The following is a 20000-nucleotide window of genomic DNA, read 5'->3' as shown; positions in this document are numbered from 1 at the left end:
ACTTTCATTAAATTTCAAGAAATACTATTCCTCTATATGATTTAATGTTATATGTATAACTGATTTTTTATCATGATCAACTTGAGCTTATCAGCTATGATATGTATGATACCTGTTAGTATTATCACTACCCTACAGCCTTTAATAGTATTTTAGTATTGAAAAAGTATCTATGCTGCTGATAAATTCCAGTGTCAGTACCAAAGAATAAGCAGGCTAATATAAGATAACATGTATATTATTCATATTTCCTTCTTCCATTATCACATATACAAAGTACCAACTTCCTTTAGGTATTAGCAATTCTTTAAACAGCCTTCATAATAGTGAAAGTGAAAATCTGGCCTACTACTTCACATTACAGTATTGATTTTATTTTCGGTGTGAATGATCAGATCTGTAGTGATAACCTTTCATAATCTTAATGTTTACGAGTCAAAAAACGTTAGCTTTTGTAGTTTTTATCTTCCACTATGTATCTTTAAAGGTTAAGGTTAAGATCAAAGGCTTATATGATTTTCTAAACAAACCCCGCAGTGTGTTCTGCACATCAGGAGGAAAGATAGTTATCCAGTATTAAGCTAAGAGGTATGGATAAGATGAAGAAGTTGTTCCCAAATTATCTCCATACGCACTGTGGCTAGAAGGATACCATACCTGGGATGTGAACATTTTTGCATAGATAAATGAGGCACTCCTTGTTTTTTAAAATGCATATGATAAAAAGAATAATGTTTTCTATTCTTTTCAAGGTGTTAATCTATTCCAAGTCATAGCAACTCAAGTCTTTATATATTTTCTTTGAAAAAGTTGCTCCTTTTATTTTCATATTCAGACATGTCATAATATAATTGCATAGTAGGTATTCATTCCACAGTGAAATATTTGTACAATACTTGTGAGTGTATAAGTACTTTGTTTCTTGGATTTTTATTTTTCACATATATATTTCTTTAAAGTAAAAGCTTAAAGTTGCTGCACATACTAAGCTGCTTTTTTCATGCCTCTTTAATAAGCCTCTTTTAGTTTGATGTTCATCTCGTTGTTTTATACCATCAATCAAATGATGAAATTATTGTAAGCAAAATTTGCTGAATTGTTAACAGGAATGTGTATCTTGAGCAGTGTGGGGAAACTGTTTGTGGTTTTGTTAATCTTTGTGGTAGAATTCTATTAATTTTTCACATTCACATTTGTGATATATTTAGAAAATCATCAGAAATGTGATATCACTCATTCCATGCCCACATCCACAAATTATTACATTCTGTGTCCCTACACTGCCAATCATATACAAAACCCTAAATATGTATCAGTGCTGTATACCTATCAAGAGTGGCGTTGTGTCTATTTATATAAGTATTTTACTTATTTTAAAAGAGGGAGAAGCGTAATTACACAATCTAATGTTGTAGGTTGTGTGGGATTTAGAAGTGCATCTCCTTGGTAGCATTGCCTGAGAGGGTTGTTCATTAGGAGTTTGAAACATTTGAGAATTTTTGTCAAGAGATTATTGGCAGAAATATAAACAGCTGTTGGCTAAAGAAGATCAAACATAAAGTCATATTGCATATTGGCTCCCAAATAAGAGAACAGTCTAAGTTCAAGACAGAGTTTGGCAGTGAGGCTGAATATTTAGGAATGTAAACAGTATTGAATGAAATTGACAAGGAATGTTATGCTATGTAGGGAGATTTTCACATGTTTCCCACACACATTTTATAGTTCCCTTTGTGTGTACAGTTTTATCAACTTGACACCAGAAATAGTTGAATTGCTGTTTGTTTAACATGTGCCTCATTTCAGATGTTCTTTTAGAATATAATGTTAGCAGCTGTTTATGATACATAAAAAATGAAAAAAAAATCCTTATTTCTTGGCTATGATATAAATTTCCTTTACTTTAAAACCTTATAGAGCATATGGAAATCTTAGCATATGGTTTCTAGTTATGTCATGTCCACAGGGTTACCAGTTGACTGTCTGGTCATCTGGTGTCATGTTGCTTTTCTATTATTGTAGGGCATAGTTCCGTCTTGCTTGCAACAACAGAGGAAGTCTTCTATTCTTGGGCACATTGCTCCCATAAAAATTCTAGGTCCATTTGTGACATCACTAGATTATGATTTATGGGCTTTGACTGAATAAATATTTTTGTAAGGATATTTTTATGTGAACGCAGAGGCTATGAGTTACCTTACAGAATTAACTTTAACAAAAAAAAAGAAAAAAGAGCCTTGCACGGATAAGGATATGTGAATAAGCATTTTACACAGAATGAAAAACTGCCAGATCTGCTGCATGTAGCGTTTTATAAGTTTCACATTAGATTTGCTTTGAAAGATCTTCCTTTAACTTTTTGATTGGAGGTTCTTTGTATGAGGAGTATATAAACTGTCTCTATTCTAGAAGTTATTGTGGCTTATTCAGAACATTCCAAGACATTAGCATGAAATCAAAAGAGATTTTTGATCTGTAAGACAATTTTGGTAGATTTTTAAATTATTTAGAATTAAGTGCAAATATTGTTGGCAGAATTGATTTGAAAATTCACTTTCAGTCAAATGGACGAGTTGCATTTTCTAAATAATTTGTTAGTTTAGTTGACAGAATATTTAAGTATCGTAAAACCTTTTAAAAATTGTTTTAATGCTTCCATTAATCAAATACATGGAACAAGTGATACATGCTTGCTGTACCGCAAGCTACAACCTACTTTGTTATTCTCTGTGCTACTGTTGAAGCTATTATTTGGGTCCAAAGACAGATGGTATATGTAGGTGTAGCAGATGGATGTCTGTATTTATCATGATAATTTTACTGTTTCATGTATCTGAGTGTGTTACATGAAGCATTAATGGGAGGGATTTTCAGGGAAAATATATTGATAAAGAAGACTGAAGTTAGTGCATGAAGCAACCTTTCATGTATTAATATTTACTTTTTTTTTAAAGAACATCTTGATATCATGGATCAAACATGAGTTGCTTTAGAGATTTTAGCTATTCTTGTTTCTAAGATCATGATAAAAAGAGCTTGAGAATCATTGTACAGAGAGATAACTCAAAACATTGGCTAAAGATCTAGAATATTAAAATCATTGCAGTGAAAGTATCTCAAATGTGTCTTCTTGTTCTGGATCTGTAATCAAATGAAATCTGTGGAGACATTAATTTCTAGTTTAGTTAATCATATTTAGCAATAATGAAAGATAACTGGGAAGATTTATATATATTTTCAGTGTTCATATATGTATTTTTTCCTTGATTGTTTCAAATGTATACTTTTACATAAAAGCCTGGTTGATCAATTAAATATTACTCGAAGTTAGTATTTACTATTATTTTTACTAAAGTGACTTTTGTCTCACAAGCTTTCAAGATCTTTCAAGGATACAACTACTTAAAAAGGAATGGAGGTAAAAGATATTTCTAAGGAGTGCTCTTGTACATAATTCTCATTGTCTCGTTTGTGGCCAAAGTTATCAGTATTAATTGTAAGATCTGAAAAGCATACCATTTTAGGTTATTCAGACCTGGAGTAAGATATTACTCCTGAACCAGTACAGTTAGGCAGAGTTTGGGAGTGGCAAAACTAAAGCTACTTTGTATTTTCAGCGTCGTGACTCCTGTTTGTAACTTGGCCAAGATTGTGAAAAATGAAGACATTTCTTGTGTACATATATTATTTGTGTTTGATTATATGGTTTTAATGCAGACATGTTAAGTAAGAAATACTAATGGCAACTGTAGTTTTTCTGTTGCCAATTGTTCTCTTTACAGTGCAATTGCATGAAGCTCATCATATATTGTCTTTTCTTCCAGTCTGAGTGTCTGATACCCTAATGTGTTATCCTAAGTCTTAATAGTGTTGTAGCTAATGGTAGAGGTAAAACAGAAATTCTATCATTAGCTCCCAACTAATAAACATGAAATCTTATAACTGATTTATCTGTCTGTAATATAATTTTTGTGACAATTCTACATAAAGTACACAATATTTGAATAATCATTGCTATCAACTTAAATAGTGATAAAATTAATTCCTTTTCTGTGTAGGACTCCATAATAATAATAAACACATCAATGTTGATGTTAAATATGATTCTTGTGTGCTATTCCATTCAAGCCTATTTCTAATGTTAGATCAGAAAACTAGGTTTTCTTATATATTAGTAAGAGTCTCTAACCTAAGGAGTTTTTTGCCATGACCTCATCCTTCTGCTCTGTTCCTCTACAGTAACTGGCCCATGTTGCCCACTGTTACCAGTGTGTACTGTGTATATATGCATCCATTATTAGGTCATTTGTTGTCTTGTTGAGCCTGCCAAATATATCATGTAGACATGTATGCATTTTCATTATCCTTGTAATTTGAAATACTGTAAATTATAAGTGCAGTCTTATACAACATGTTCATCCCATTAGCAGTCACCATTGGGAAAAAAAAAAAAAAAAAAAAAGCAAAGCTGAATCTTGATTATGAATCACATTTTTACAGTGATGGCTTTCCACCTTTTTCCTTAATACTGTTGCATTATAGCCATATATCCTTACTCATATTCTCTTTTTTTCTACTTTGAAAACAAATTTAGGCCTATCTGTTTAGTTACCAACTATGATATTACAGCCATTATTATTTTTTTTTTTTTTAACAAAATTACCAGCTTTAAATCTGCACATACTAACACCAATAGCTATATAACTTAAGAAAAATTTAAGTGAAACCAAATCTATAATGAAAAAGTCAATTCTCAATGGTTTCAAAATGACAACGTATTATTACTACAACTACATGTAAATAGCCAATTGTCACCTATGATTTTAATGGAGAGAATAAAACCTTCAAAGAGCAAAATGTAAATAGCCACCTCAATAAAGTGAAGTTTTAAATGAAGAATTCTTAATCAAATCCTTGTATCTGATACTTAAATAAAACTCGCAAATTCCAAACCATCTTTATTACCCTACAATTTCCTCAACTAGCCGAATATTGGTGAAATGAACAGCTTTTTAACAACTTTCTTCAGTAGCTTTATATATTTTAATTCCATGAAAAATTATTTGGACATTGCACAAAGCTGGAAAAACAATAAGCACAATTAGATTATTTTCTGTACTCATATGCATGAAAATTATTTGTAAACATGTTTTCAGATCAATTAATACTATAAATCATGTATATATACTTTATTTACAAAGGTATTAAGAGTGTCTGTTATCTCTTTTGTTAAAATTGCTCCCCAGCTTAAACCATTTTTATATCAGTGAATTTTAAACATTGTACTATAGACTACATCTGTAGAAAGCAAGTTAAATTTCTATTCCAATGAATTTATAAAACAAAGACAAGGAAGTTATGAATATAAATATTCAAGGAAATGTATTAAAAAATAATAACATTTGATCACAAGCCATTTTAATTTTAGCCTATTATAATTGATTTATCTTGACTGCAACACTATACAAAATTCAGTTTACATTATTTCAAAATGTTATTTTACAAGAGCCTGTTGTGCTGCCATCTTTTTCAAAGCCTCTTCATCTTGAGTTGACATGTTCTGGAGCTTTTTGCCCACACGTTCGTGGATTTCCCAGTATTTTGCTACACATCTGAAATGCAAAAGAAATGGTTACTTCACATACAGGACAATATCTTTTTTAAATTAGAATTAATGGTTTGCAACTGTTCATTTGAACTCAACAATGAGATAAGAAGAAAAAGTATCACAAATATACTCAATAGTATTTAAATAAATTTTATATAATCATCCTTGTAGCCACTAACTGTCCTGTTATCATATCAATACTGACCTAATATTTAAAATTTTGTCTAAATCAATAGAAAATCTTGTAAAGAATGTCAGGATATGATTTCAAATATATTGTTCATATGATAATTTTCAAGCCTGTTTAACCCATTGGATCCACGTGACATGACCATTGTGTAATGAAAAAATTTGGCTGAGGACCAGGTGATAGGATTATGTTGTTTTGGGAAAATCTGGCAGAGGTCTAGGGGGATGAGAATTTGTGGTCGGGAAAAATTTAGCTGAAGAGGGGGATGAGGGAGTGACTTGCCATGAGTGCACAAAGGTCTTGTAGGAAGAGCAGACTCAGTGGGCATTTAGGAAGGGGCTCCTGCACTATTTCCACTGGTGTGGAATGTACCATCCACGTGCCATGGCTGGAAGAGCATCAGCTCCAGGATGTACAATATTTCCATCTCAAGATCTTATTCCTGCCCACCGTGACTGGTGGCGCAGGCTGCTTTACAGAAAAATCAATATGAAAATATTTTTAAAATTAAATCAAATATTACTTATTGATACTGTTATTGCAGGACTCTAGGCTACCTAGAAAGATGTATGGGGTCTGTGCAAAGAAAACCATTAAATACCAACCTGATAGAGCATATCAAATGACTATTTTTCTTGGAAAATAGTAAAAAAGCAAAAAATGCTTATGCATAAAAAGCAATAATAAAATTGCAAAGGGGAGGTAAGGAGTCTTGATACTGCACACAAGTGTTTGTGTGGGCAGAGCCTACAAGCCACATACCATGGAAAATTGCCACTCAAGAAAGCCTAACACCTGGATTTTGGGCCATTTGCAGACTGCAAGGTACCAGGATCCAATGGGTTAAATATAAGCATCAAAATCATTATAGAATTTGCAAATGAAGGAGCTATAGAATAAAACCTGCAAACCTTCAGTCAACTATACAAAATACTAAAGCTTACCTGTCAATACACACAGCTTCTCCCTTTGCTATTTCAGAATCCTTGTACTTGGTTGGAATGCATTTTTTATGACAGGAGTTTGTCATTCTTGTGTACATGTCAGACATCATTTCTATCTCTAGGTCTTGGACCAGCTTCATCTGGTCCTCATTCAGAGATGGTAGACCAGCCATTTTTAGAGCTTTTTTTAGCCGTAGATAAACAAAACTTTAGCTTTGTTTTTGTGCCTTACACCAGATAGCTTTGTAGCAGGAAGCTATCCGATCAATTTCCCTGATAAAAGTCGAAGATCCTTTATCCTGTGAAACTTCTCTTAGCTTCGTAATCCCCGGTGTTTGCGTTTCTCATGCGATCTCTAATTTTCATAGCCTCTCGACGCTGAGTATCAACAAATGATTTGGTGAGTATAAATCCACCAACACCTATGGATATAACACTGACCCTGCAAATCAAAACAGGATATTAGGAAAATGATTAAAAATACTTCATAGTAGTAACTGAATATATATCAATTCCTTCATACTGATAAGTACATACTTCTTAAATAAAACCCTTGCAATAATATAAAAGAAGAATTAGAATATTATGTAGAACAAACCAATGACCCAAAACTCATCATATGAGATTCTAATGCACACCATACAAGTTTTAATCCAAAATTAAAACCCAAATTATCCAATAAGACTGGCAAAAACATTCTTGAATTTATTAGCTGGAATATTATCATATTATTAGCAATGCCAGGTCTAAGGACAAGAATTGGTCACAAATCAAGCAAAAAAGGTACAATCGGCCTGATCTTAACTTCACATACTTTAACCCTTTGTGCTGGGATGCCATGTGATACATGTCATGTCCATTGTCATTTGTTTATTAATTTAGTTTATTCACTGATGACTTCAGAAGTGCTTAGTCACCAAGGTGTCCATTACAAGTCCTACCTATGACAACATTTGACCATAATAATAATCATAATGTCAATAATAATAATAATAACAGTACCAATATTAACAGCAGTAGAAAAAAAATAAAGAAAATTCAAGAAACAGGGAAATAAACCGAGGTCACACACAGCCTCCTAATCGACTCCTTGGTGTCTGAGCACTAGCTGAGTCATCAACAAATTTCGCACCAAAATATAGTGGCCAGTAAATATCCGCATTGCCGATGGGTTAACTCACAAAGATGTAGAAATGAGGATGAATGATCAAAACAAATGAGACGATAATAATGCTAAAATATAGAATCATTCAAATAAACCATCTTTCTTTCTAGAACAAAGACATAAAACGCTTTAAATCTGAAAACAATAGCAATCCAGAAACAAAAAACATAGCCAAGAAAACTTAAAAAGGAAAAGCAGCCACACGAACAAGAACAATAAACACAGAAATAAGTTAGTCCCGGGAGAACTTCTGTGCTTCACTCCACTAGGAAATGCCAACATGGAAAGAACAGAAATTTATAAAAAAAAGAAGATAATAATAATAAATAATAAATAATAAATAAATCAAATAAATCATTTATGACAGACTAACCACAAAACTAACCTAGAATATACAATGACACACCCATGTTAGATACGACTTCAGAAACAAATTAATTTAAAGAATTTAAAAGAACCATATGCAAATCATCAGAAACTCCCAGATACTAATGAACTAAGTAAAAGTATAACTTTTGACAAGTTAAATACAAGAACAATGTGTGCAAAAAGGCATATGGACCTGACAGAACAGCTTTACAGACAGACTCCTTGATAATTAATCACCTAAAAAAGTCAAATAATAATAATAATAATAATGATAATAAGAATAATAATAATAATACATCATGAAATATTCCAGGTCAAAAGGCCAACATCCACATGAACAAAAAACACCTAATCTTAAAATCAAAGAAAAGGAAATGGAACCCTGACACTTAGTAAGCAGATCTTTCTCCAGAAGATTTTTTTTTTGTTTTTTTTTTAATGTATAATAAACAAAAGGATTATTTGGTGGCTAGAAAAAACAACAAATCAGATAAAGACCATACAGGCTTCAGGAATCAGTATAAAGAACCCTAATATGGAATTACTATACAAGAGTCTAAAACCCTAGAAAAGACGAAAGAGGATATAGGCTTTCAAAGTAACCGAACCATAACTGACACAAACATAACTAATATACAAATCTATAAAGTTAGAAATGTTAGAAATGAAGAAATAAATGTTCTAATTTCATGCACAGATTTTGAAAAAGCATTTAACTATGCAAAGCAGGAGCAATATTGATGAATGTTGTTAAAATGGGTAATACAGGTTTGCTATTAACCCCTGTCCATAATAACTATACAAGATTCAATACTGATAGGATGAAAAGTTCCCAAAAACTAAAGGAAAGGAGAAATCAGGAGAGGTCATGAGGTCGACTAATTGACTACTTGGTGGCTATGCACTTCTGAAATCATCTATGCATAGAGACATTTCACAAACCAAAACTACAGTGAACACTACATTTTCCCAGTAGCACCAAGTTAAAGTTCTCATTCAATTTTCTGAAAGACAGTATTTTTCACATTATTATAGTAAATAACAAACCAGACAAAGAAATTCTCAGAGGAATAACATAAGGCTCCCCACTAAGGCCCAGAATATAGAACCATACGCAGCACAGCTCCATTTAACCCCTACAATCTGGATGATTTGAGGGGTTAAATAGTAAATAGTTAAATATACAAATAATCATCTATCCAACTACATCTAGTATCGAACAGTGTACCCTCATTTAGCTCTGTATTAGCTATATATTATGATGTTTCCTCAGTATATTTTCCTTGAAAATGATTCACTACTGACAACGGAGTAATAATAGTAATAATAATAATAATAATAATAATAATAATTATAATAATAATAATAATAACGATAATAATGATAATAATGATGATAATAATGATAATAATAATGATAATAACAATAATAATAATAATAATTATAATATGAAGGATTGGAAAAAAAATCTTTAAAAACTGATGCAAAAGGCATGGATTAGCCAAGCAGTTGCCAATCAGGATTTTCATCGTGACAGAGTGGTGCTACCTAGCGTATAAGTGCCTTGGATAATACCATAGTCCAAAATAAAAGAAGAAAGGAGGATAATTTTTAGTTTCACAAAGCCATCCAATCTGACACTTATCATTCCTTGTTTCAATTATTCACAATGTAATAAGCATGATCTGTTGGGAAAGTATTGGTCATCGTTTCTGAATTAACCGCATCCCTCGGAGACCAAGACCCTAATACTCCAGCCACCCCAGAGAATCCGCAAACACGTTGTACGAGCCTAAACTCCTTCCTAATCCGAGCGCTGCAGCCTTAGACCCCTACATATCGCTGGATTTCCCTATTGGGGCTAAAGACCCCAATTGCTGCGGACCTTGCTCTTCGCACAGCACTTATTGAAACCTATTTTCTTCCTTTCTGACTTAATCTTTTGCCTAAGAAGATTATTTCATGTATCTGTGAGTTGTTTTTTCTATCTTTATTCATTATATAAATGTATAACAAAGTATTACATGTTGCACTACTTTCTTATTATCAACTTGTGAAAAAATAGATGAAAAGTGTCTCATTTTCAGTCATTTAAGGTCTTTTACAGGAAAAAAAATTGTCGGTTAATTAAGTACGTGTATTTGTTCAACTGCTTTTAAAAGGCCTTTTCTTCTGCCCTTGTATGGAGTCTCACTACCTTTATGAAGCCGTTTTTAAAATACTACATTAATATTTCAAGATTATGTGATAACCAGATCTGTGTAATAAATCTATTCACTTATTACGCATTATTTCTGAGGAAAAACATACACAGACCTATTACCATACACTACTCCTCCCTCTAACTCCCAAAACTACGCTACGAAAATCACCTCAAACGATCGTCCACACACCGAACTCACCATCCGACGATAATCTTAGAGACCTTTGTGCTGAACATGAGAGAGATTCGCTAATTTTCGTCCCACAAAATTCTCAAACGGCATTCCTCCTTCCCGAAGCCGGCGTCGTCTGCTCCCTCGTGTCGCCGCTCCGTTCACATCCCTCTAACGGCTTTGCGTAACAGTCCCGTTGGGAAAGAGGTTTGGGTTTAGTTGTGTTTGTTGGAGGAATTGTGTTTTTTATTTTTATTTTGGGTGGTTATTGCTGTGTGGTATGGGGGAACGAGTGGGGTTTTATTCTTCTTTAAGTGTTGTGTTTCACTTCGGGTGGGTTTGTCTGTCGACTCGTTCACATCTAACTTACGGCTTTCGTAACGTCGCCAAAGAAAATGGATTTTATTTTGGGGTGACTTTATTATATATAGATTATTGTTAAAAAATTGTTATAGCTTCAAAACTGATATATATCGAGTGAGGAAAATTGGTATTGATTTCTGTGGATGAACTGTATTGGATCTTGAGTGTTTATTACAAGAAGTTATCTGGGTTATAAGATTTATGCTGAATGATTGTTATTGTTATTGCTATTGTGGAAATACTATACTATTAATTATTTGCTTCAAAATCAGTCTGGATTTATTATATTGTTCATGGACAGCTTTAATGCCTTTCTTACCTGGAAAAGTCAAATAAGGTAAATGGGGTCAAGCCATTTCGCTTTTTTGTTCGTCTGAAGAGAGACTCTTGGCGGGATCGAAACATTAAGATTCAATTTCATTTCTTATTGTGGCTGCTTCAATTTTCATTTTTGTGTACTGCGTTTGTGTTGACACACACACATACACACACGCACACACTCTCTGTCTCTCTCTCTGTTTGTCTCTCTCTCCCTCTCTCTCTGTCTGTCTGTCTGTCTGTCTGTCTGTCTGTCTGTCTGTCTGTCTGTCTGTCTGTCTGTCTGTCTGTCTGTCTGTCTCTCTCCCTTTTTTTCCTCCCTCTCCCTCTCTCTCTCTCTCTCTCTCTCTCTCTCTATATATATATATATATATATATATATATATATACATATATTTTTTTCTCTCTCTTTTTTTCTTTTTGTGTGTGTATATGTGTGTATGTATATATATATATATATATATATATATATATATATATATATATATATATATGCATATATACACACACATACACACACACATATATATATATATATATATATATATATATATATATATACATATATATGTGTGTGTGTGTGTGTGTGTGTGTGTGTGTGTGTACGTGTGTGCGTGTTTGTGTGTGTGTGTGTGTGCGTGTGCGTGCTTGTGTGTGTGTGAGTGTGTGTGTGTGTGTGTGTGTGTGTGTGTGTGTGTGTGTGTGTGTGTGTGTGTGTGTGTGTGTGTGTGTGTGTGTGCTGATATGTTTAATGACATATCTTGGATGCCAAAAAAACAACAATAATCTTTTAAAAATACTTTATTTTACCTTTTCACATAAAAATGTATCTCATTTCACATTCCTTGTACTAAACTAAATTTTTCATCACACATATTCACATCAATCCTTGTATTTTCTTACATTTACTTAAATATAAATATAACCAATGTGAATTCGCAAGAATTTTCTTACATTTTTCACAATGCAAAAGAAAAAAAAAAAGAGAAGAAATGCAGATTTTTGGAGGTTAATTGGTGATTTTACAAATTTTAGGACGAATGTGTGGCAAAGATGTTGGTGTGTTTTATTATTAAATTCTTTTGACTTTCTTTATTATGTGTGCAATGTGAGCTGTTCTTGCAATACACAACTACTGTGCTGCAAACAACTCTTTCAAGGGAATTCTGTTTTACTTTTTTCCTCTGCATTCTTCCTTACAATCTACTGCCTTTCCATCAGTGAGAATCAGAAAATATATACATTCATTGGCATCTCTATGAAACTTATCAATAAAACGCGAAATGTTGTGAAGCTTATGATATCTGGATTCTAAAAGTGAACGCGATGATGAAGGAGATATGCATAACATCTGGCGATTGCAGATATGAGATGGATTTTATGATTATTGAAAAGGAGGATGAAAGCGATGTGATTACTTTGGCTTCGAAATATCTTGCGACCACAACTGCGCGCGCTGACCGACTCAATCATTCTTTTGCAACTGAATTCACAACCATGATCCCTAACACTATATGAATGCAGACTTCTCAACACACATGTCAACTTATCCTAAGCTTGGGCCGTTCATTCACCGACGATTTTGCCATTCTGTTATTTTCACGACTACGCACATAATATGAAAAATTGTAACCGACGCACAGGGACGGTTAGAATTTGAAGGTTTAAGCTGCTATGTACATTCCAACAGCCGGCAATTGAAAAAAAAGAAAATTGAAAGGATCTTAAGCTAAGTATGCAAAGTAGTCCTTGCTCCATACTAAACGAAGGTGGCAGAGTAGAAATAAACCAACGATTTGGCAGTACAAGATCTTCATATATCGTGTGTTAGCAATTGATACAATTCCTTACACTTCGGTATTCAGTGAAGAGCAATTAAATACACATGAGAGGCGAATGTCCATAAAATCATTCATCTTTCCCCCAAACCATTTGCTAATCCTGTGCCAAGTTCCAGATTTTCCTGTTCGTGAGCCATTACACGGGCTATGATAAGTCGTCACGCCAGTTGACAACCGCTAAAATGTGATGTGATCAATATAGTTAACATGAAAGCCTCTCGGTAAGCTAAATGAGCAAAAGAACAGCTTCATCTTCCTCAGACGGACGATCCCGGACACAGCTCGTCATGTTGATCCTTTCGCAACGAGGAGCTGAGGTCGTCCGACTCGATGCTGCTCCTCGAGGACGACTTGGCGTTGTCTCCGTAGATGAACTCCAGCTGCTCCACCGTGTCTGCGAGGGGCTTGTGGTTCGACTCTGGCAGCAGGAGGGCGAAGCCGCTGCCCATGGCCGCACAGGCGCCGAACATCACCGAGGGCGACCACCAGTATGACGTTGCCTGAGAGAATGAAAGGGGCGTGTTTCATTTCTCTCTCTCTCTCTCTCTCTCTCTCTCTCTCTCTCTCTCTCTCTCTCTCTCTCTCTCTCTCTCTCTCTCTATCTATCTATCTATCTATCTCTCTCTATCTCTCTCTTTCTCTCTCTCTCTCTCTCTCTCTCTCTCTCTCTCTCTCGCTCTCGCTCTCTCTCTCTCTCTCTCTCTCTCTCTCTCTCTCTCTCTCTCTCTCTCTCTCTCTCTCTCTCTCTCTCTCTCTTCTACATTATTTCCAAGTTCCAGCACTCCATCAACAGAACAAATACAAAATCCTCCTCATGCATAACACCTTTTATAAGACCTTTCCCCGTATCCACGCATCACTCACCAGCACATCAATGATGAAAGGGGAGATGATGGAGCCCAGACGAGCCATCATCGAGGACATGTTGAGGCCTCTCGAGCGCACGCAGGTTGGGAAGAGCTCGGAGGACACGAGGTACATGAGGCCGTAGCTCGCCGTGATGAAGAGCTTCCCCACCAACGCCAGGGAGAAGATCATCCACGTGTAGCCTGGAATGAAGAGGATGGGGAGCGTTTATTTTAGTGGGAATGTTTCGTTTTATTACGGAGGATGGTTTCGTTACTATTCATGTTTTTTGTTTTTTTTCTTCTTTGTCTTTCCCTTTCTGTCTTCCCTCACCCCCCCCTCCCATTCTTTCGTCAATCCTTTCTTTATTTTTCCTTCTTCTCTCCATTCTTTTCTTTCGTCCTCTCTTTTTCCCTCCCTCATTTCGACTTTCCCATCTCTCTTTCATCTTATATACTACGAGATAATCAATCAGTCATTATAATCGATACAGAAAGAAATCTAATCCAAACATACAAAACAGCAAAAGACAACTTTGGACATACTGATACTAACACGAAAAAAATGACATCTTTTAAAGAGTGGAGTGACACATTCCTCCCATCCAGACCATAACATATCACAGGCACATCTTTTCTCTTGACAGTTCACCAATTAGTTTCTTTTACTTTTTGGCGTGGCGAGGATGGTGAGGATAGCGATTGCGCAGACGGCGAAGTTGAAGGAGAGGACAGAGCGCCTGCCGAAGCGTCCTACCACGGGGGTGAGGCCGCTGTAGCCGGGGACTTCCACGAGGGAGCTAAGGACCACGTATAGGAAGGGGTCCTTGCTGTTGAAGGAACAGGGAAGTCTTAGGATCTGCTGAATTTATTATCTAATGGAATGGGGTGTTTTGCGTTTGGGTGTATAGGTGTGTGAGTGTGTCACTGTGTTTTGCATGTGCTTTTGGGAAAGATTTATATAATAAACCCAACGAAGGCCTGAATATTTTTTCGTAGAGCTGTATAATCACGTTTGTAGCATACCTCAACTTAAGAGCTTCAGAACCAAACTTAAAAATTACACGAACACCAGCCGTTGTAAGTACCTGTAAGTGGTACCGGAGAGGCTCATTCCCCAGTAAGTGAGACCCGTGCAGAACCAACAGCCGAACAGCCCAATGGTAATCTTCCTGAGGATAGGCGTGCGCACCAGCACAGTGACGTCCATCCACCAGCTCCTAACGCGTCCACTGAAACCCTGTGAGGCGTCACTTACTGTGTCCCTCTTGCTAGTGCTCTGAGAGTAAAAGAATAAAAATGAATACGTATTATGTGTTATTTTTCCAGTCTTCTTATAGCGCTCGGCAAATTCATTTTTCTTTCTATACGCTCTATACATTTTTCTCTGACTGCTTACCTGCTCCTGGAATTTCTCCAACAGAATCATGAGTTCCTTGTCCGCCGGGAGGGAGACACCGTGCCACTGCGCCGCCTTCTTCAGGATCTTGCCAGCCTCCTTCAGTCGACCTTGCTGAACTAGCCAGCGGGGAGACTCGTCCATGAATCTGAAAGGAAGACGTTTCAGGAACTTATTAAACTTTGTAAACTTTGCTCATTTATAAACTTCAGAACTTCAGAACTTCAAAATATGCGGTGTTATATACTACATATTTATGTGAAATTTAATACTAAAAAACTGTAGTATATAAAAAGGTTTTTTTTTAAGTATTTCCAGAATTATTATTGCCCTTTAAATCTAATTAGTGGACGGCTGTGGAAAGCAGTTCCACTTCTGAACGCTATCGACTAGTAAGCAAAACATGGTATATGTATCTACCCGGAAATTCAGTATTAAAAGAGGCCAATAAAAGCAAGAAATATGTAACACGACGCATCAGTTGCCAAGAATCGAAATTCTCAGTTGGTGTTATCACAACTTTTTAATGTGGAAAATCTTTGTTTATATGAAGTTTGTTTTTTTAGACACTATAAAGCGAGATGGAGATGGACTAAATGCTTCCATCAGTATCAAGTTTCAAAGTATCCCCTTCCTCCTTCAGGAAAATATTCACACAACATCGGAAACAACAAAGAGAGAAAATCGGGGAACAATAAGTAAGAACAAATAAATAAATAAAAGAAAGATAAATATATGAATTATTAATTAAAAACACATCATATACGCGTCTTGGATATATGCCCCAACAGCCTGAGAAACTCCCTCCCCCCTAAAAAAAAAAAAAATAAACAAAGAAAATTAGATAAAACACATGAATAAAATAAACAGATAGAACAAAATAAAACAAAGAAACAATATAAACAAAGAAAATAACTAAATGACATAAAAATTAAAAGAAATAAATAAAACAAACAAAGAAAATAACCAACCGACATAAATAAACAACACAAACAAAAAAAAATCCCTAAAAAAAAAAAAAAAAAAAAAGAGAGCAAGCGAGCGCGCCGCTTCGCCCGGAAGGCCCGACCAGCCCCTCTCAACAAGCCACTTACGGCATGTACAGGAGCTGCAGGAGGACCGGCAGGGCGCAGACGAGTTGCAGAGTCCTCCAGTCCCTGATGAAGTAAGCCCAGGCGCCGAAGAACATGCCCGTGAGAGCGAAGGGCGCGGTGGACAGGAGGCCGAGGATAGTCCGCAGCTTCGAAGGACACGCCTCCATTCCTACGGAGGGGGGGGGGGGAGGGTTGCGGGTTAGAGAGCGAGTTTGTTGATATCGTTGTTATTATTATTATTATTATTATCATTGTTATTATTATTATTATTATTATTGTAGTTGTTGTTGTTGTCGTTATTGTTATTAATATTGCTATTATTATTATTGTTATTAATATTGCTATTATTATTATTATTATTAATATCATTATTATCATCATTATCATCATTATCATTATTATCATTATTATTATTATTATTATTATTATTATTATTATCATTATCATTATCATTATTATCATTATTAGTATCATCATCATCATCATTATTATCATCATTATCATCATCACCACCTCCACTATTCCCTTCATCACTACCATCACCATCACCACTACGACCTCAAGCCCTTCCACCATCACCACTACGACCTCAAGCCCTTCCACCATCACCACCGCAAAAACGTCAACCCCAATCACCTTGGATGTAAGCGGGGCCAATGATGGTGTGCACGATGCCCAGCACGAACCTGCCCGCAAGCACAAGGGAATAGAGGGGCACGAGGGCAGAGGACGTGGCAGTCAGAAGGAAAATCAGGGTGGATACTCTCAGGACCCATCTTCTGCCGTATCTGTAAGTATAAATGTCACGTTTGTAAAGTATATTTGTTTTCGGTATTATATATACATACATATATATATATATATATATATATATATATATATATATATATATATATATATATATATATATATATATATGATTAAAGGCATTTCTATGATTCACTTAAAAAAAAACTTACGGATCTCAAAATCTAGATCAAACATAAGAATAAACAAACTAACCCTAACCAAAAACAAGTAAAACAAATATTCAAAGACCCCTCAAACAGGAGCAAAAATAATTAAAACAAAAACAAACAACAAAAAGAGATAATTATTAACATTCACTCATCTTTCACAAAAAAAAAAAAAAATCACTGCCAGGTATTCATTTTTCACACACACAAAAAAAATTATAATCACACAAAAAAATTACTTGTCGGCAAGGAATCCCATGAGCGTCTCCCCGACGGCGGCGCCAAAGAAGTAGAAGCTAGTGAAAAAGGGGCTCAGACTGACCCTGTCGCACACCAGATTCCACTGCGGGATAGAAAGGGGAAAATGGTTTGTTAAGAGGATGGTGGGATCAGATGTTTTGCTATGATGGTAAAAAAAGGTATGTGTGTCCAAATGTTAAGCTGTTGTATTTGTGTTTGGATGTATGTGTATTGCAGTCAATTGTCTTGAAAATTCGAGGCCTAGAAACTTCATTCGGGAGTGGATTATTAACGCTCCACACTAACCTCACTCGCAACTGTAGATTGAAAGACTGATTTGTCGAACTCCCATTGGTTACAAGGTTTTGTCTCCAGGGTCACGGCTTGTTCCGGGGTCAAAGCAAGGTCAGCTGACCAAGGGAGGTCGGCAACAGCTTCGTAGTTCCTTACATACACGCTGCACTGGGACCTTTCCAGGCGACCACCACGATATTCCCTAAAGAAGGAGAAGTTGTGCTTAATATACAGCAGTCGTGAGCTTTATCACTTCATCAAAAATAACATTTATGGGATGCTCATGGACAGATCATGTAGTTCACTATCCGAAGCTGTTCACAGTATGTTCAAATATGAGTCGAAGATCTAACCACGTACCATGTTGTACTTCCAAAGGTGCATGTATATAAGAACACATTTGACATCAATATTTTCATCCATAGAAAAACGAACATCTTTCATTATTTTCCTTCTCTAATCTACATCCCACTGGTCACCACCCATAACACAAATTTTTGCGATGATGGAATCCAAAAAATTTACATCTGGAAAGACCACAGAACCAAATAACATACAGAGGACTTACCAGGGAACAGAGTAATTGAGACGTTGTTCTAGCGTCCATGAATTGTTGCTCAGCTCAGGAACGCTACACCAATGGTCAACGACAGGGTTGTAAAAGGCGCCGCCCAACGAAAAGTAGGGTAGTAATAACGCCCCTGTGGGTGAAAAGATGGTTTGAGACGTGGTAATGTTTGTGTGATCTGCTGGGTATATGTGTTATCCGGTGTTGTATATATCTTGATCTTCAACGTCGGTGAATTTAGATACATAAACGATATCTAAGAGAAACGTGCATCCATATAGTATCTAAGATCTGCTTATCACATTTTAACATTGATATCCCCAGAATCGTCATTTATAAATAAACAAATGTCACAGAAAAAAAACAGCTTGAACTTTAAGATACAGCTTAATCGAAAGACCTCCAAAACTCTCCACGCTGGGTTTTATGTGAGACGTACGAATTCCGAATAAGACGGTGAGGTTTTGCAACGTCTGTGCAACTTTAGCTGGTGATGCCAAAGATTTTCCGCGGATGTCCCAATAGGATGTTTCGCGTTGCAAAACTACCTCCAGGTAGAAACCGTTCGTGAGTATTGCAAATATGTATCTCCATGCAGTTTGTGTCTAACTCTATTTTATGGTGCCCAAGTGCCACTGATGTTACATAGCTTCAATCTGGTTTCAGGGTCAAAAGGGGAAACTTCGGAAGGTATAAAGAGACCTCAGCCATGAATTGGCGGAGGTTGTCTTACGTAACGGCTGCCTGTCTTAGATGGGACATTCCAGGATTAACCCTATTCTGCGTTACCTAAGAGACACGAAACATTGTAGTCTTTGGATGTATTAAAATAACCCATGTCTACGAATGTCTGTGTGAATTTGGACTCGCAACGATCTCTATTTGTAAATATCAACAAATCATATAGCTTCGAAGATAGTATATTTCTTGTTTATTTAGTTAAAATATGATTTTTCAATAAACGGTGATATGGCGTGATTTTTTATAGCTGGGTAATGATTTTAAACATACTAAATAATGGAATATGTCTGTGTCTATTCATTAACACCCATACATAAATACATAAACATAATCACGCGTGTGCAATAAATATGGATGCAAACTTCGTACACGCATATAATATAAACATATACAGATATAGTGAACAATCTATAGTTCAGTACATATAAGTATACATCATCCCAGACACAATACCACACCAAAGAGAAATAAAACACAACGATACTCACACGAAAAATAGGAGACGAACATGAAGATAGTCCACCTCCCTGGGCCGATCGCCGAGAGGAGGCTGTCGAAGTTCTTGTGATCCATGGCGACGAGACCTATTTCTAGCTCCTGAAGAAGGTGTCACTCTCCTCGTCGGCGTCAGGATCTCACACGTCGCCGGCACGTTTGCAAGTGGTGGGTCTCTCGTTCTTCCCGCGCTCT

At 35.7% G+C, this 20000-nt stretch overlaps 3 protein-coding genes across 3 annotated transcripts in view; 1 reads left to right on the top strand and 2 right to left on the bottom strand.

The window, feature by feature from the left end:
- The window catches only part of LOC125031036 (protein kinase C, brain isozyme-like), a 336397-nt gene extending 332049 nt beyond the window's left edge, over positions 1-4348 (top strand). Inside the window, exon 13 of the mRNA XM_047621454.1 lies at positions 1-4348. This exon is cut by the window's left edge and continues 2555 nt beyond it. The gene's annotated coding sequence lies outside the window, so the exon portion shown is untranslated.
- A 597-nt stretch (positions 4349-4945) lies between these two features.
- Positions 4946-10806, bottom strand: LOC125030946 (mitochondrial import inner membrane translocase subunit Tim10-like). The gene is made up of 3 exons (XM_047621364.1): positions 10670-10806; positions 6743-7184; positions 4946-5612 (listed from the first exon to the last, which is right to left on the bottom strand). Exons 2-3 carry the CDS (start codon positions 6913-6915, stop codon positions 5495-5497), a joined length of 291 nt encoding a protein of 96 aa, XP_047477320.1. The 5' UTR covers positions 6916-7184; positions 10670-10806; the 3' UTR covers positions 4946-5494.
- Positions 10807-12117: 1311 nt separating this feature from the next.
- The window catches only part of LOC125031312 (organic cation transporter protein-like), a 28646-nt gene continuing 20763 nt past the window's right edge, over positions 12118-20000 (bottom strand). The window contains exons 2-12 of the mRNA XM_047621994.1: positions 19799-19998; positions 18570-18702; positions 18014-18203; positions 17707-17810; positions 17148-17299; positions 16512-16680; positions 15418-15565; positions 15107-15297; positions 14688-14848; positions 14038-14222; positions 12118-13673 (exon numbers count right to left, since the gene is read on the bottom strand). Coding sequence (XP_047477950.1) covers positions 13431-13673; positions 14038-14222; positions 14688-14848; positions 15107-15297; positions 15418-15565; positions 16512-16680; positions 17148-17299; positions 17707-17810; positions 18014-18203; positions 18570-18702; positions 19799-19883 — 1761 coding nt within the window. The 5' untranslated portion in view covers positions 19884-19998 and the 3' untranslated portion in view covers positions 12118-13430. The remainder of the gene's footprint in view (positions 13674-14037; positions 14223-14687; positions 14849-15106; positions 15298-15417; positions 15566-16511; positions 16681-17147; positions 17300-17706; positions 17811-18013; positions 18204-18569; positions 18703-19798; positions 19999-20000) is intronic.

This window comes from Penaeus chinensis, chromosome 12, assembly GCF_019202785.1.
Source record: "Penaeus chinensis breed Huanghai No. 1 chromosome 12, ASM1920278v2, whole genome shotgun sequence".
In the NCBI taxonomy this organism is placed as follows: Eukaryota; Metazoa; Arthropoda; class Malacostraca; order Decapoda; family Penaeidae; genus Penaeus; species Penaeus chinensis.
The sequence above is the reverse complement of the archived record's forward strand: the minus strand, read 5'-3'. Positions and strand labels throughout refer to the sequence as shown.